At 39.8% G+C, this 19,203-nt stretch overlaps 1 protein-coding gene across 1 annotated transcript in view; it reads right to left on the bottom strand.

Annotated features, from left to right (window-relative positions):
• Positions 1-19,203, bottom strand: part of LOC145978585 (follistatin-related protein 1-like) — a 99,533-nt gene that overhangs the window by 68,984 nt on the left and 11,346 nt on the right. The window contains exon 2 of the mRNA XM_083111290.1: positions 4,797-4,812. Within this exon, the coding sequence (XP_082967416.1) occupies positions 4,797-4,812 (16 nt within the window). The remainder of the gene's footprint in view (positions 1-4,796; positions 4,813-19,203) is intronic.

Genomic DNA, 19,203 nt, shown 5'->3' with positions numbered 1-19,203 from the left:
TTAGGCTCGAAAAATCCTGAAAAAGGTTGCAAAAGGACTTAATTTGGTACAAAATTCCTGAAAAATACTGATTGGATACAATCGTTAAAAACAAAATTTCACAAGAACTGTAATAACCAAATATTAATTTTCTAAACAAATTTTAATTTCTTTATATCATTTTCAAAATTATCTACAAATTATTATAATGCTGCACTTGTGCTGTTAGAAATGGTTACATGTTGATATGAAAAATGAATTACGTACAGTGGCGATTTCTCTGGGTGTGTAAGTCCTGTGTCAACGCCCAAAGGAAAATGAAATAAAGAAGAAAGTATCCGTACTTTTATAAATTACGATTTTGAGCGTTTTTCTTAAATTGTCACTTTCGAGCGCCCGGTAGTTTTCGAACGCGGCGCAACGCGCAGTGGTTGTCAGGCAGGCAGATCGGTACGGGACGGGCAGGACATTGGCGAGGAAATCCAACGTCTTACCTCTGCCAAAACATAGGATGACCGCGCATTCGCACCCTGCCACCCACCACCATGGTTAGCTTCTCAAGGCGTTGTATTTGTTCCCAACGATTTGGCTTTCATTCAACCAGCGTTCCGCGTTATTTTGCTCGTGATTGTTGTGCATTATTTTTTAAACGTGTGGTGTGAAGTGATGTGATTATTTTAAGATGGATAATAGTGAAAGTGTTGTGCAAAAGTATTTAAATAATTCATTTTCTTCGCTTTCGCATTCAGAGACAATGTGATTGACAATGGTCTACCATGTCCGAATCTCACGATGTCAACATGTGTTAAAGGAAAAAGAGGTGCTGGAAAAGGTTTTGAGAGACATTTTCGAAAAGATCCCTATGAAATTTCAGACTGGCTTTGCGGGTGTGATGTGGGGAATAAATTTTACTGTTGGACATGTTTATTATTCTCAACTAAAAAAGGTGTTTGGAATTATCAAGGGTATGCGGATTTGAATCATCTCAATAGTGCAGTGAAAAAACACAGTGAGTTTGAATTGCATCTTTCTAGTTTCTTTAAATTTAGCCGTTTTGTTGCCACCCCTACTAGAATTGACGTTCTTTTGGATACTCAACGAAAAGCTGAAATAGAGCTACACAATGAAAAAGTAAAAAAGAAGAGAGAAATATTGAAGAGGTTGATTAACGCCGTCTGCTATTTAGCAAAGCAAGAACTGCCATTCCGAGGCCATGAGGAAAATACAGCATCTCTAAATAAGGGTAATTACATGGAATTCCTTATTGCAAGTGCCGAGTTTGATCCCTCATTAAAAGAACATTTATTAAATTCTATAGTTTTTCGCGGTACTTCTGCAGGCATTCTAAATGATTTAATAAATTCAGTTTCGGATGTTCTGAGAGATGAAATCTACAATGAAATTAAAACACAGACTTTGTGACTATCATGGTCGATGAAACATCAGACATTAGCAATAAATCTTAGGTGTCAACCGTGTTACTTTTTTTCGACATCACACAAAAAAGTCATTGAAAGATTTCTTGGATTTCATGACATGAGCGCCGATAAAACTGCAGGAGCTCTTTTTAGTCACGTGACTGAAATTATGGATAAATATAAGTGTGGGGATAAATTAATTGACCAGACATACGATGGATTTTCGGTAATGAGTGGCCATTTAATTATATTTTAATATTTAAAATGAAGTATTTACTTCATTTAAAATAATTTATGTAATTTAATGTTTATCTAAATATTTATAAATTTACACCAAAAATGTTCGGAGAAAATTTGTAATATTTGTTCACAGAAATGCCAACGCCTTAAGTTCAGGATCAGGAGACGCCACTGATTACGTATGTATAATTTGCTGCACAATATCAGGGTGGCTACTCATTTGAAATTCCTTGAATTCCGGGAATTACACGTTTACTTTATTTTAGTAGGCAAGGCTTAGCATTAAGAGTCCATAGTGCAGTGTCCCTTTCGCCGCCACTGTCTGCAGGTAACAGTGACGTCAGACATTTTTGTTTTGTTTGAAGCTTTGATACACATCAAATCATATACTTGTAGGGAGGGAAAGCGACAGAAAACATGTTTCAAACACGCCAGTCATGGAATTATTTCGCCACCAAACCTAGTAAATACCTCTGTGAGATATAAAAATCCTGTAAAACCTATAAAAAAAAATATAAAAACCTAAAAAAATGTTTAATTTAGGCACATAAACCTAAAATGTGGCCGCGGTGGCTCAGTCGGTAACGCGTCTGACTACCATGCTAAAGGTCCCGGGTTCGATCCCCGGCCGGTTCAAATCCGGGAACTTTTCTAACGGTGGAAGCGGCCCCGGCGCACACCCAGCGTCGAATAACATGGGTACCTGGGGGAAACCCTGGGGGGTAAAGGCGGTCAGGGGCGTGATGCTGATCACATCACCCCCATTCACGACCGGATCAAGAAAGTGTGGGGCGTTACCCCCACACCCCCTATACGCCTTCATGGCGTGGTGCTATGCACAGGGGAACACTTTACCTTTACCTTTTTAAACCTAAAATGGGTTTTAACAAGCAAAATAGGTTATTTTAGGCACTATAAAACTTAGTCAGTTGTTTCGTTTTTTGATGAAACACCGATATAACTTGTTATTTCTTATTTACCTGCAAAGGAAAAAATAGGTTAAAAACCTAAATTCCGAGGTCTAGTTATAACTAATAACATGTAAACCGTCGCATAGGCGACGACTCTATGGGGCTTGGGGGGAGGCTCGTGCCTCCCCAATGTTAACGATGTGGGGGCAGAGCCCCCCAAATAATTTTGCTTAAGAGGATCTAATGTATTATTTTGCTTCCCTTGTAAAGTTTACTCTGAATTGTGCCACATGAGCTTAACTTTAAATACACATTTGAAATATTCTAGACCATCAACTTTGGGGGGCTGAGACCGCTAAACCATCAACTTTGGGGGTGGGGGCTATGACCAGATACAGCAAAACACATGACTTATTACTTATACCGACGAGAACATCCTGTCTCCGTAATATTTCGTTTCAAGTACATCTTCTAATTTTTACCTACAAGTCAACAATATACTAAGTATGTAATTATGAGTATTGTTAATTTTTTTACTAAAAAGAGTTTCAAAAGACGCTGTGCATGAACTAGGGTAGTGGATGGGACGTTCGGGCTACAAATGGCTCTCACATGACATTCAGAACGAGATCATTGATATATTAGGGAGATCTGTTTTCCGCTCCGTGGTAGCAGATATTAAAAGTCGGGAATATTTTGCTGTTATGGTTGACGAAACTTGACATATATCCATCCTTGGACAATTAATATTCTCCATTCGAACTGTGAATAAAAGTTTTGATATTTTTGAGGAATTCATGAGCTTTTATGAGATTCCGAACACTGAGGCCAAAACTTAAAAAGGGAGAGAGTGTGTCATTCATTAATTTATTTTAGTGATCAGAGGCCCCCACCAATAATTTTGACAAGTTGGCGCCCCTGAACCGTCGTTATAATGGCAACTCTCTAAAAGTGTCTACATTGTCAAGAGATGCAAATTGGTTTTTCAAGTAGTCTACTCTATTATCTTAACAACTTCTGATAGCTGGAGACTTACGCGCATGGAATATGGTTTAACAGTGCTATGCTGTCCATGCTTGTTGTGACGCATAAGTATCACGCTGCTGCGCCCACATTCAAGCTCCGATTTGGACCACCCCCAAAGAAAAAGTGAGTGAGAAAAGAGAAAGAGAGAGAGAGAGAGAGAGAGAGAGACAGAGAGAGAGAGATATATATGCATGGCAGTCGCAACGCAACTCGCGGGTAAATGACCTCACAGTCTTTTGACTGCGTTAATTTTTACGTATAAGCCTTTTTAAATCTCTTCAGGCATCCAGCCACAGCATCCAACAAAACTGCTATTGTACAACCTTTCGGATTAAAATGATGAACATCTTGAATAAGTAATTATAAGAATGTTTGTTTAAAATGACTTTCAAAAAGAGGAATGCCTGTAAGAGTTACGTCAAGATTTTTCACCGAGATTGAAGAAGACTGGTTTTTGTCAACGCATCATCTACGTCAAGAAAAAACACCAGATCCGATTTTCGTTTAAAGTTACTGCTAGCAATACTTGTGTTACTTAGTCATTTTTTAGTACATTTGGTCGATTTCTAGAGTAATATTTAGTCAAAATTGAAGGAAAACTACATGACACTTGAATTCTCTGGTTCACTACAATACAAACCAGGAACCCTTCATTACAAGACAAAGATCAATCGGAACAGTGGCCAAATTCCTGCTGCAGTGGCAATCACTTGATGCCAGATATGTATATGAATTGTAACCTGTTTTATTTCACTTTTTTATGCTAGGCAAAAGAATGATCACAGTACAGTCTTTTCGTTCGGAAAGATATGAAAACACCAGGAATAATCTTCAATAGCAATTTTATACATAATGTTGGCATAGAAAGCTACGTGGTGTATCTAATTGGATTCGACTACACTTCAATATGCAGAACACAAAATGAACGACACCATTTTGCCCAATCTTTTCAAAAGGACTTTCTACGTACTAACCGAATCAAATCACAACAATACACGTAACACTTATTTATTTCTAGTAAAGATAACTAGTTACTTTTTCAAGTAACAAGTAAAGAAGTGTAGCTTACGTCTCCCAGCTAAATTAATTGTAATTTCAGATGATTCTATGGAAAAAGAACAGTTGTTTTGCATGAAACACTTACTTGTACTGAAGCACTTTACAGATTACCCACTGTACTTAAACCTACGTTTGGATCCATGTGATACTAAGATATGCCTACCTCCATGTCGGGATGCCTGCAAAAGAAAGAATACAGATTGATTACAATTTGGTCTAGTTGTATGTATCTAAATACAGAATCCATTAGATTTACACAAACTCATGTGTGTTACATGAAATGTACCAATATACATGAAACAAAACTTCATTCAGTAAAATAAAGGTAAACATGACTGTTTCGACAACAGTACAATAAAACAGTGGATTAAAGGTGCTAATTATACTGGGACTGTGCACACTGTGTTACTTAGTAGTTTGAGGCCGAAAGTTGGCACTTTGTAAAATTATTACAGATAAAATTATTTTGATTTTTGGTTTTCATGGAATTAACCAACGAGTATAGCCTTATCCAATAGTGCAAAGAGTTGAATATATTACATAGTACTCTAAAAAATAATTTGGAATTTAATTCATAACTTTTCATTTTTTATATATCTGTTTTGTTATTGTTGAAGTTTTCTATTTTAATACTTCGGTAACACATGAAGAGACAGTTTCGAATTCTAGTAGAGTGAATACTTAGGCATTACAGGAAAATTTAAAATCTGACATTTTTTTCGCACCATATTATTAGCTCTCTCCAGTGGCGGCGATTGGGTTCCAAAACTGAGGGGGGGAGGACAGTTTACTTTCTCTTGGTAGTTAAGGTTTAGTATAATGCAGGAGCAAAACTGGCAAAAAAATGTGGGGGGGGACAATCCTCTGTGATCCTCGGAGCATGTTTCTAAAGAATAAATCCGTACTGTACACCAGAAAATAACATAAAATATGCATTTATTGTGAAGCTATACTCTGCCCCAGAAATTGTGTTGCCCACGGGACGAGACGGGACAGGCTTTTAAAAATTCGAGACGAGACGAGATTGATCATGTGTCCCGAGACAAACGAATATTTTCGAGACGAGACAGCATTTCACAGCATTTCCACGAGACGAGACAGGCCAAAGTCTCGTCTCGTGGGCAACACTACCCAGAAGTCTGTAGAGCAAGTGGAAGAAATCAAGTCCTCTGCGCATATAGTAGCTCGCTCCGCCCACTCGCTTTCTCCCCTTCCATACTGTTATGCGTGGCGTTGTTCCACACACTCCTGGAACGACGTCGAGGGACTGGTGGCTCCGAGCGCCGGCGTTGGACATGCTCTCTATCTAAATTTGGGGAAGGATCTTTTGGCACCGCAGAAATGCATAGAGAACATGACTGAATCCAGAACCAGACTTACAGGCAGCGAGAACACCGAGATTCCGGGATGGGAGGCAGCAGTCGGCGAAATCGGCGCAGTCGCATCGTGGAACTTCGGCGGTCCCTTGTCTTACTTTTTGGCGGGAAGGAAGGGCGTGGATCCTAACGGTGACAATGAAGCGCACAGCCCAATTCAAAATTACGTACCCCGGGCGTACGTTCTCGTTCGCCTGCCGCACGAGATAACTCTGAAGCTCCAATCTCCCACGGGGAAAGCCCCGGTCGTCGGTCTCCGGTTGCAACAAGCTTGGTATCCAAAAACTCCAGTACTGCGGTCTTTTCCTTCTGAGGATGGCCAAAGTCAGTGAGAAACTCCGGCGAAAGAACGATTTGTACAAAGACATTGTCTTAAAGTGCCGAATGCCCTTCTTAGGGCAGAAAGCACACGTCGCTCAACGGCTAATGCGGTCCTTTTAAGGGCCACAGAAAAACCAAAACTCCGATGTTCCTTAGGGAAGAAAGAAAAATGGGTCCAAGTGCAGCCGAGGATAGAGTTTCACCCCCGCCTTCTCTCGAAAACCGACAACCAAAAGCTCAACCGGGGCAGAAAGGACCCGGGCAAAGGAGCGGATGCAGAGGAAAGGGACAGCGGATAGCAAAGGCTGATCAGAACCGACCGGGTTGGTGGCCCTCTGAAGGGCCTTTCCACCCAAAGTCTGCCAAGGAGTAGTGACCCTCGGTAGCACCGCACTGCTGTGCGCCTTTGGGCGTGATGGAGCCATGTGTTCTGCCGTGTCATCGGAGGGTACGCTGGTGATAATTACCCCGAATCGGAAACGTCCTCACAGGTATAGGCGGGCACATGGGCACGACTGTGGTACCCCGCAGCAGTAGTGCAGCCACACGGCAACGACGAAGCTCTTGGTGTGGTTAACTCCGATACCCCGCAAGGGGACATATTTTCAGACAGGCCTACGCCCTTTCGGACTGGCCCCGGCGAGAAGTCACTCGCCCCTAAGGCAACGAAAAGCCAATGCTGTCTTAAATCCCGATCTGAAGCAAAAGTGACAATGCCCGTAGAAACAGACGAGTTGTCTCCAACGGACCGACATCCCAAGCAACGAGTTCTCCTTTCACGCAGACGTCTTTGGCAGTGAATTAATATGCGGTTCTAAGTCGGAATGCGTAGGTCCTACTAACATACAGATTTGCAGATAGCCTTCGGGCTTTACCTACCTGTCTTAAAATTCCCGACTCCATCCTCCCCCGTAAGGATAGGAACCAATAGGGTGTGTTTTACTCCCCCCCTTTCAACGTGTTTTTTTTTTTTCGCACACCAGAATCTAAATGAAGCTAAAGTATTCAAAGGCAGCCGAGGTTTTGTCTGCCTGCAGAATTTTGTCCTCGGGAGCTTCCCTTCATTTTCTCTTTTTTGTTTCTTGTAGTTTTTTCTGTCTATCTAATTTTTCGCCGTCTGGTAAAAATCTTCTTTCCATAAAATTGAAACCAGATTTAGATTAAATACCCGATATCCCACGTAGGTAGAGTTGCATACTAGGGCATACCTGCATGGAATGGAGGCTTGACTAGATCTATTCTGAGGGGGGCAGATTACACCTAGGCAAAAGACCAGACATGGGGCTATAATGTGCTTGGAGAGTACATTAGTGTCTCAGGCGAGGTCTGCGCCTTTCGGTGTGGTTGCCGGTTGACTTCGGTCGGGCGCCACTCACCCTGGCGAGCCTTTGGGGGCGAGGCTTTTCCTTTTTTTTTACACACACACATACACACACACCGCTCCGCAGCCTTCTGCGCCGGCGCAGAATAAAAAACAGTGGTAACTTTCTTGTGACGTCATGTAGAAGTTGCGCTGTAGTTATCTGCGCAGAAGCTCCTCTGTGATGTCAATGTTTGACTCGCTTCGAACGTTCGCATTAAGAATTGACCATAGATACTCCGAAAATAATTCAGCTAGCAGTTATCAGACACACTGTATGGTTTACAGAAACACTTAAGCGGAAGCGTTCTGCGTCGGTAATCGTCACGCAGTGGAACAGTTGCGTAATGGACTTAATTGTTCTCTCACGCCGTGACACGAAAACTAACACGCAGGTGCTACTCTCTCTTTTTCTGGTGATTCACATAGCACCTGTTCGTTGCGGTCACAAAAGACAGAAAAAGGGTGAAACAGCATAACAAATGAACCTTACAACCTTTTCTGAAACGCAAGAATCGGGCAGAAAGGGAAGTAAAAAATAACTACACAAAACAATATACAGGGAGGTTATTTCAGTCGTTCACCGCGACAGCGCCGGCCGCCTAGCAGCCCCTTCATGCAACAGGTCCCGGCAAATTCCGTTACAGGAAGTCCGTAACATAAACAGCTTGTTTTGTAATGTTTCCACTTTTCACAATTACAGTTACAATTACAATTGAAATAAGCACGTACCTTGTCGCAAGGATGCTGGAAAAGGTGTCCTCACAAATACAAATATTTCTGGCATCTTATTTCTGACATCTAATCTTAGATTAGACATCGCTACTTTATTCTCAGTTGTCTCGACAGCGCCGGCAGCTTATCGGGGGTCGGGGGAATTGTCAGCCGCGAGAGGGCGCTTCATACTGAACGTTTTCACGTAATTATCGTACATAAAAACTCTTTGTTCAAGACTATATTTGTTTAGCGGAATAACTAATGAATGAATAACAATTAACACACAATAAAGCACTAGCACTGAATAGCAGACCCAACTCAATAACACAATATAAACAACACGCGTGCTGATAAACTCAGACAAAAGTGAACATAGCGCAGACTCACTACGTCTGGTAGCCGCCAGTGTTGCTAACCATTTTCCGGCAATGTCCCTACAGACGTAGTCAAAATCTCCCTACAACTTGCCAAATGCACCTACGCCAAGTAAAGCGACTTTAAAAAACAACACCTCATGAGCGTGCAAAACAGAAGATAAAATGTACACATTTACTTACCAAATCTTTCTGCTCGGTGCTTCCACAATTAATGAAGGAGCGAATTTACAATACAGGACCCCTCCCCTTTTTTTGTAATATTTCTCATAATCACTAATTGAGGCCTCCAAATCACGAATTTGAAGGTAAAATTTGGGGTCACGTGTAGAAATTGCAAAATATGTGAAATTGAGTGGTTCGCGATCGGCACGATTGCTCATTATTTACCGGACGATTTTGTGTTTCCAATACTTAAAAAACGAAATATACATTCCTGATATTACTACGACCCCAAATTTTAACTATGTTTGCCTATCCTAACCTAACCTTACCGTGAATGGTTCGTGGGGCTATCCGTCAATGATTTGTGGGTGCATGGATTTCGACCCCAAATTTTAATTATGTTTGCCTTACTTAACAAAAATCTTATTTTCGTAGCACTTTAACGGCAAACGTTCATCATCGAAGACGCCATTTTAGTATCCTGCAATTTTACGATCGATACACTGTTGCCAAACTTACCTGTAATAAAATCAGTCCACATTCCACATGTTCTTCTACATCGTGATTGTCACATATAAGCAAGCACCTTCTTTGGGCAATATACCGAAATCCATAAGTTTATTAATTAGCCCACGGCAATCCTCCTGCACACTCCACCTAAAAATCTATACAACATTAACAACTTTTTTACTATTCTCTTCCGCCATTCTTACACGATCCATGCTCTCCAAGTATGAAATCGACAGTGTGGCAACGCTGTAGACAGCGTAACTAATTACGAACGTCATTTGTTCATATCAACAAATATGGCTACCATACTTGTATACGGAGAATCATTCCGAGAATTGAAAAGCTTATTTTACAACTTCTACACTTTAATGAACAATTTTTTCACCTCACCCCAACATGTTAACTTGAGATAAATCATCACGACTAATTATTTCGTGAGTATAAGACGTAGCATAGAAATTACAGAATGGTCCGGTATTGTAAATTCTAGCCTTAATGAATAATAGGGGTGTGAGGGACAGAATATTTTGGGTCCGGACGAGATCGGGACGGGAAAATTTGCAATTTCCCGACCAAGTCGGGAAATTTTCGGGACGGGAAATTTCCGTAGCACTGGAAATCTCGAATTCTACACGTCATTTTCACTTTAAGTGTTTGTTTTTGAATTTGTAGAATAAAAACTTAAAATTTCCGATAAGTTCCAGAAACTTACAATGCAGAAAACGTCTAGAATTAACGACTTTTTAAAGTGACCATTCGGTATTTCCCGACTGCTCGGGATCCCGAAAAGTCGGGAAGTCATCGGGAAATTTTTTCCCGATCTCGGTCCCGATTTTTCGGGATCCGCACACTCCTAATGAATAACGTTGAGTTATTTACTGTTGATTATGTTATTTGAAGTCATACATACTGCTGCTGATGTGAAGAGATAGATATTGGTTGGTGATGCTGTATTTCCTGCAGTCTTTAACAATTCTGGTCCCATTCTATTTCTCTTTTTTGTTTTTGTATCACCTAACATTGAAAATATTCTTTACGTTTCCGCGTTAGAATGTGGCAATGTTAGCACTATTTTCGCGAGAGTGGAAAAGTTTTCAAAAAAGAACTTGCCTTGAAAGTTCTTGGTAACCGATAACATGTTTCAAAATTCTGATGGAGATTTGTTGGTTAGTTCTTATTTCTCCTCCTCGCTAAAGTATCCAGATAAACGAATCCATTCATTCCAAAGCGAGCACGAAGAAAGTGCAACTGACTGACGAGTAAGCTTTGCACCTTTGCACAATAAAATGTTATTTTCCAAGATTGAAAAAAGTTCCTACGTTTTCCCTTATTTGGTAAAATCTGTCCCTACGCGGGCAAAATATAGTGAAAAGTCCCTATGCGTAGGGACATGTCCCTACGGTTGGCATCACTGGCGACATGTGTCCCGTTCGTTCAGTATGAAGCGCCATCTCGCGGCTGACAATTCCCCCGACCCCCGATAAGCTGCCGGCGCTGTCGAGACAACTGAGGATAAAGTAGAGATGTCTAATCTAAGATTAGATGTCAGAAATAAGGTGCCAGAAATATTTGTATTTGCGAGGACACCTTTTCTAGCATCCTTGCGATAAGGTACGTGCTTATTTCAATTGTAATTGTAACTGTAATTGTGAAAAGTGGAAACATTACAAAACAAGCTGTTTTTGTTACGGACTTCCTGTAACGTAATTTGCCGGGACTTGTTGCATGAAGGTACCGCTAAGCGGCCGGCGCTGTCGCGGTGAACGACTGAAATAACCTCCCTGTATATATATATATTGACTACCACAATAGCGTGATGATTAAGACTGGCGACTTGTAAACAAGGAGTGTCTGGATTTATTCACGATGATCAAGGACGTATTTAGGAGGGGGTTCTGACCCCCCCCCCTCCCCAGACTTAGCAAGTACTAAAATTAAGTAATGAAAATATACCTTTTTTTTAGAATTTGTTGTGTAATCGAGGGTTGTTCATTTCCGCCGAACTAATTGGAAGGCAAGGTTAACATTGGGATCACATGGCTTTGAATGGCAGTACTGAGAGGGGGGGTCGAACAAATCCGTCGACACATCCCTCCCCCCGGAAATTGGTATCGTTTATTTCAAGTTCAAAAGGGAACAGAAATCATATTATTTTTGTAGCTAATAACAAAAATTAAGTTCAGTTAGTATTCAAACAGAATAACGGAAGTACAGAATTCTACCACTTAATCCAAGGAATAAAATTTTCCACTGTTTTGAAAATTCCCAAAATTAACATTACTCCCTAACCTTTGAAGCTTTTTCTTGAACGAGGCGCGTAAAAGTTAATAACAAAATAGAATAACTATGCATTTCAGCACACTAGCTGTGTAAAATGTAATATATATATATATATATATATATATATATATATATATATATATATATTTATTAGGGAAGTAGGTCGTTAGGGCATCTGACTACCATGCAAGAGACCCGGGTTCGATCCCTGGCGGGGGAGAAACGGTTTTTTTCCCCACCTGTTCAAGCGGCTCCGGCGCCCACCCAGCGTCGTATAAAGTGGGTACCTAGAGGAAACTCTAGGGGGTAAAGGCGGCCAGGGGAGTGGTGCTGATCACATCACGCCCACCTTCGGCGGTGAGCAAGAAAGTGTGGTGCCCTAACAACCCCACACCCCATATACGCCTTCATGGCGTGGTGCATAGCACAGGGGAGCACTTTACCTTTATATATACATATATTTGCGCTGGATAATCAAATCAGTCATGTGGTGGATCGACAGATTGAATTAGGTAATTTACGTAGCTTTTTCCACTTGTAGCTAATCGCGATGATGAGGATGAGTGCTCATATGATGAAATTGATGAAAGTACACTTGTGATGGATCCAATAGTAGAGTCTCCGCAAGGATATAATAATAGACTAATAATAATAATAATTCGAAATTTATGGTTATGATCTTATACTAATATTATTTGATTTGCTTTATTTTACTTCGCTTTTTGTGCCACTTTTGGCTAATTTGCGAAGATGGGGAGGAGTGATGATGTCATGAAATTGATGAATGGACACTCACAAATACCCATGCCCAGGCCAGGATTCGAACCCGGGACCCCTAGCGTCGTAGCGCGATGTGCTAACCACTCCGCCACAGGGGCCGGCTGAGCAGCATAAGAGTCCCGCCATCGCATGAATGCATGGAAGTGATAAAAATCCCATACGTAACATCATAAAGGGAGCTTTGCGACTTCCCCGGTTATTACATGAGCAGCAGTCCACCTCCCTCTCATGCCAGAGAATGAACAAAGAAGAAAAACTCAAGGCCGTGACGTAAGGAATGTTACCATCATCCTCAAGGACCCCTTGCTCCAACGTAGCAACCGGTCTGGTTCGTTCTTGTCCAGCGAACACACAAGACAGCGAGATGAAGACATGCCATGCCACAGTGCGTCTATTTATATGTATGGGTGTGTGGGTGGGGGGGGGGAGAAGCTGGTAGTTTTCACTTAGGGTATCAGGCAAAATATTACAAATATGAACTTATTAGCAGGTCGAGAGAGTGCCTTCTTGAATTGAAACACCTTTCATGTCTTAAGGACATTGAAACACCTAGAGCACATAAAATCTAACACCTTACATGTCTTGAGGGCATTGAAACACCTAGAGAACATAAAATCTAACACCTTACATGTCTTAAGGGCATTGAAACACCTAGAGCACATAAAATCTAACACCTTACATGTCTTAAGGGCATTGAAACACCTAGAGCACATAAAATCTAACACCTTACATGTCTTGAGGGCATTGAAACACCTAGAGCACATAAAATCTAACACCTTACATGTCTTGAGGGCATTGAAACACCTAGAGCACATAAAATCTAACACCTTACATGTCTTAAGGGCATTGAAACACCTAGAGCACATAAAATCTAACACCTTACATGTCTTGAGGGCATTGAAACACCTAGAGAACATAAAATCTAACACCTTACATGTCTTAAGGGCATTGAAACACCTAGAGCACATAAAATCTAACACCTTACATGTCTTAAGGGCATTGAAACACCTAGAGCACATAAAATCTAACACCTTACATGTCTTAAGGGCATTGAAACACCTAGAGCACATAAAATCTAACACCTTACATGTCTTAAGGGCATTGAAACACCTAGAGCACATAAAATCTAACACCTTACATGTCTTGAGGGCATTGAAACACCTAGAGAACATAAAATCTAACACCTTACATGTCTTAAGGGCATTGAAACACCTAGAGCACATAAAATCTAACACCTTACATGTCTTAAGGGCATTGAAACACCTAGAGCACATAAAATCTAACACCTTACATGTCTTGAGGGCATTGAAACACCTAGAGAACATAAAATCTAACACCTTACATGTCTTGAGGGCATTGAAACACCTAGAGAACATAAAATCTAACACCTTACATGTCTTGAGGGCATTGAAACACCTAGAGCACATAAAATCTAACACCTTACATGTCTTGAGGGCATTGAAACACCTAGAGCACATAAAATCTAACACCTTACATGTCTTAAGGGCATTGAAACACCTAGAGCACATAAAATCTGAATGTATTTTACTTGATCTGGTTAATTAATTAACTAACGGGGTGTAATGGGGTGGCCCTTCCTGAGGATTCCAAAATGTTATCCTCCCTTCCACGTAGTACACCCTGGGCGGCATTTTGCAGGCCGACGAGGCTCTGGCGTCTAGACTCGCAGCCACATTGGCGTACGCAAAGGGTGGCTGAAAGGGCTACAGCCCCCCCGAAATTTATAGAAAATAAAAAAATCAAATGAAGGCAGTAATGAAGTAGGAAAAAACTTAAAATGACCCCTGATAATCATTTTTTGTGTTTCAATAACTTTTAAAATGAAGGTTTAAAATAATAATTGGAGCTCATATCAAGTGAAAATGAAACGCCAACAACGGGACATCACCGAAATTTATTTACGACGATGCACATTCTATGATCCAAGCAAATATTTAACCTCACTCTGGTCAGTAAAGGTTAGATTCATGGCACTGAACCCGCGTTCACATTCAGCTGTAGATATTGGTACAATTTCAATTGAATTCACATAATCCTTGAGTGAGGTGGAAATGTGTTTTGGATTTCTTTGAGGCAGCAGCTGTACATGATTCTAAAATGAAGGGTCTGAGGGGGCGGTTAAGACAACGCTCGTCAAACTCCAGAAAAATGAACTTATAATTGCAAAACGTTACTGGACATGTAAATGAAAAGGTACAAAAGCATGATTTGATGAATGGAAGGATAAAATGTATGAAACGTAAGAAAACATGTTGTAAATTACAGCACAGCATCCACATTGCAGGAAATGACTCCACTACTACGCTTATGACAGAAAACTGACTTATCTGCCCCTTCAAATATCAAAACGCAATTCAAAAACATCAAGAAATTATAAAAATCTCATAAGATACTGAAAAAATACTAGGAAAATGACCAATAAGCTACAACTGGCGAGAACGTGCAAAATTAAAACAATTGTTGTAATGTCTCTTTGGTAGTTTTATACTTCTAACTAAGTAAAAAAAAGGGCTACAGTTTAATTTAACACAGTCTTTATATCAGCTTCCTAGTCCTGGTCATGAACAGAACGAAATTACGGTAGTATTTATAGACACTTACTGGAAATAGAAACTTTTTGAGAACAACTAGTTTTCGTGTCATGCTTCGGTTGTTATGTTTCTTATTTTCCAGTCGGTAGCAAAACAAGAGAAAACAAAACAACAAAGCATGGTAGCAGCAAGGTTGTTTCTCTCGTTAGCTTACGCAATGACCTCCTTTACCTACTACTCTCATCGCTACTGGCGAAATGCATGTCCGCACGCGTACATTAAACCTTACTGTTTTCCTTCATCATACATGTTGTTGGAAAGTACAACTAAGAACGCGGGAGTCAGTGTCGTATTTGCAGATAGTTCAGCGTGTCTAGAAAACCACAAAGTTATGCTTGGTTGTGCATCACTTCTGCATTGAGAGTTGTCCACGAAAATTAATGCATAATAACAATATATTACCGTTATTAGATAATCATATTATGCATGAAGATAATAATCCATGACTTCACTTTCATCATCAGGAACTAACGATCTTATGCTATAAATTTTGCATGCATGTGTTTCTTTAACTAATTTTCCTTGGTTAAAAGTTGTTTTATTGAAATTTTAGTATATACTTTATACAAATAAGACAGATATTAAATGATAATTAATTTATTCTGTTACATCTCTATTTTATACTGCCTTTTTACCTATTCGTGTAATAATTATCATTATGTGGAAAACTCTTAGTTATATATAAATATACTCTTAGATATTATTATGAGACATGTTAAGATTTCTCCTGAAATGCATTTTTAGATATGTGTCTTGTGGGTGTATATTAGAGGGGAAAAGAGGGAAACATAGTACAGAGAAAATATGAGAGATTGCAACGAAAAAGTTCAATATTGGAGAAACCAAAACTGTTCAGAGCAGAATGACAGTTCCAAAATAAAAATGAATAAGTCGCCAAGAGACGGGAAATGGGAAAGAGTACGTAAACAGCGAAAGATTAAAGAAAATGTAGAAATAAAAGAGAATGGCAAAGAAAATTCAACACAGCACAACATATTGTTTATAGGTAATAAAAAGAAGGAAACAATTGAAACAAATGAAGGAACTAGGCTTCGTTTTTAACACATAGGAATAGAATAGCACATCCAGTACCATAATGCGAGAAAGAAAGACAATCCAAGAAGCTACATACATAAAGAGAGAAGATAAATGAAGAGATACAAAGCATAGAGGGAGGGAGAGGTAGAAAAGGAACAGAGATAATTATAAAGAAATGTAGGGCGAAAGGGGAGAGATAAATAAAAGAAGCGAGAGAGAGAGAGACAAAGATAAAATGAGAAGAAAAATACAAGGGAGAGAGTAAGAGTCCGAGAAAAATGTAGAGCGAAACGAGAGATATAAATAAATAAGCGAGAGAGAGAAAGAAAAATAACATAGAAAAAGCACGATACGCAAAGAGAAAAAGAGAAGAGAAATGCAAGGAAAAGAGAGATAGAGAAATGAAGCTAGACAAAACATAAAGGGAGGGGGGAGACGTAGAAAAGCAAAAGAGACACACAGAGAGATATAATAAACAAATGTAGAAGCGAGACGAGACATAGAAACAGGAGGGAAAGAAAGAAAGATAAAATAAATTGAAGAAGTGGACAAAGGGAAATATAATAATGAAGGAAATGAGCAAAAAAGGAAGGAAATCATAGAAAAACAAGTAGCCAATTCTTCTTATTCCAAGGGAAAGAGTTCAAACAAACCGCCTTGGCCTTGACGCACTTGAAATTTCTTGTTTTTCACAAAGAATAAAATTAAAATGATAGTGTGGCAAGGGGAAGATGTTTGGGAGTTACAACAACCCCTGCTCCAGAATAACGTGGGGAAAATGGTAAACTATGTCACACTAAATACTTAAAAATAGACCTTTCCTTGCAGTTATATCCACCTTTAGGAAATGTCTGTGCATGCTACTGGATAGAAACATTACATCAGTCTTTGTTATCTTGCAGTTATTGGAAGTTTTTAAGAGTTAACTGGCAGCTGAGTTATACTGCAAACCTTAAGCATGTGTAAAGTTAAGTGTGTTCAGACATGTCAACACATGAAGAAAGCTCCATGTGTCGCAACTGCTACCCACTGTCATGCAAATTACAATGGCTGCCGTAAAAAAAAAAGAGGAGAAAATTGTGTGTTAATGCAAGCGAGTCCTTTATCCATATGAGTTATGCAACATAGAACTGCGTGTATGGAAAATGTCTGCTATAGAATTCCAAAAGGCTTTCTGTTACTTGTTTTATTCCTATTAGTACATTTAAATAGTTCATGGCCAAACAGGTACACGATGCTATTTTGAAACTTTGAGAATTGAACATTTCAAAACTTTTCCTAAGTTAAAATCCTCAAGGAGATTCCTTCATTACAAAGACTAAGCCAAAACAACAACAAAACTAAAAAGAAAAAAAAGGTTTATATTTAGTGCACGTCAGGTGACTAGAATACACGCTAAATGGAAGTTGGACATTTTTTTTTTCTTATTTCTTACATTTTTTCCATTCTGTGATTTAATCCATAATGAACACTTAACAATTTGATTTTTATAAATCATATTTTCATGTGCTGACATTGTTTGTAGTTGGTATATTGATGTGGCCGTGATGGGCAAGACTGCTTAATTTTGCAGAATAGAAGTAGTTTGTGAAGCTATTTAATATTTTTTCTGTAACTTTGTACATTCAAAAATGTCAAGAGAAATTACAACTCTTCAAGAACTGGAGAAGAGACAAAACTTCCCCATTCTAGAATAAGTTTTCTGCCACGAGCGTGATGCTCGAAACTGCGGGGCGAACGCGATTGACATTTTACACGAACATTTTTATATACTGTGGATGTGGAGTATGTATATATGTATATAGTCACATGCATCATGCATGTAGGTTTTTCAATGTGATTTTTCCAAAAATTGTGCTGTTAATATATACAAGTAATTATAACTGTCAGTTATCTGGGGAAAAAATCCGATTTGTTTACTAGTTTCTTGTGCGATTATCTAAACACCTCGGCGACGCCAAAGAAGGGACATAGGGGCTATGTTCCCCTCAGAAGATCGGCTATTCTCGGGATGGAAAAATATTTTGACAATTAATACTAATGCAGTTATTATTTGCGCGTACACTGGTCTGTATAGCGTTGTTGCGATATAATTTCTCCCACATTAAATAAAACAATGTGTGAGTTTGGATATTGTTGAGGTAACATAGGTACTCAGGCCCCTGAAGATATTTTCGAGAGACAGGGTGTGCCTGTTCCTCCAAAGTCAGCGCATATGAAAACAGGCTAGTTGAGCCACTTTGTCATCTCTCACTGCATCCAAATTCTACGAAACCCCAACAACAGCTCCATTATTGCACGAACTGTGTACTTTGTACATTACAACGTAGAGCGCATGCGTAAGTACATAATTCATCTTTCCGCGTGGGTAGAATAACTTGAATAAATATGGCCGCCAAAGCTTCTTGTGTTGACAAAGGACTCCCGCTGTTTCCCCGGGAGCTTTACTCGTCTAAAAATCAAGCTGTTGTTGACTAAGGGAGATATTAAGCTTCTTTTTGCGTTGGAAATTAACAAGCACGGCCAGTTTCCCTCCCCCGCGAAAAGCATTGTTGACTTTGGGAAGTCACTGTCTGTTTGGAAATCCTTGAATGCTTCGTCTTCCCCCATTTCCTGCAGCGAGGTCGTTTACTGCTTTTGCCATTCCACGGATAATTGCTGTGTGACTGTGCACTACACAATGGACAATTCCAAAGGAACTGAACACTTTAGGTGCTGAGTCATGGACGTGATTCAAACACAGGGCACCTGCATGAGAACCATGCAGTGATGTAGTACCAGGTGGGGATAGTTGAGAATGAACACAGACAAGTTGAACCTTTTCTATCCACCAACTACCTATGTATGCCTTAGATTGAGTTTATTATACGATTTAAACGACAATTTACTATGAATGTCTCCCAGGCCACGCCTATCGAGTGACTTGACCCATTCCTCTCCTGGAATTCTGGAACGAAAGCTCACTTACTTTTCAACTACTTCTTTTATTTGTACTCCTTTTCATTTTTCCGTCATTTCTGTTCCCCTGTCTATTTCT

Source organism: Lepisma saccharinum, chromosome 25, assembly GCF_977018435.1.
Source record: "Lepisma saccharinum chromosome 25, izLepSacc3.1, whole genome shotgun sequence".
Lineage (NCBI taxonomy): Eukaryota > Metazoa > Arthropoda > Insecta > Zygentoma > Lepismatidae > Lepisma > Lepisma saccharinum.
This window is presented reverse-complemented; position numbering and strand designations above follow the sequence as displayed.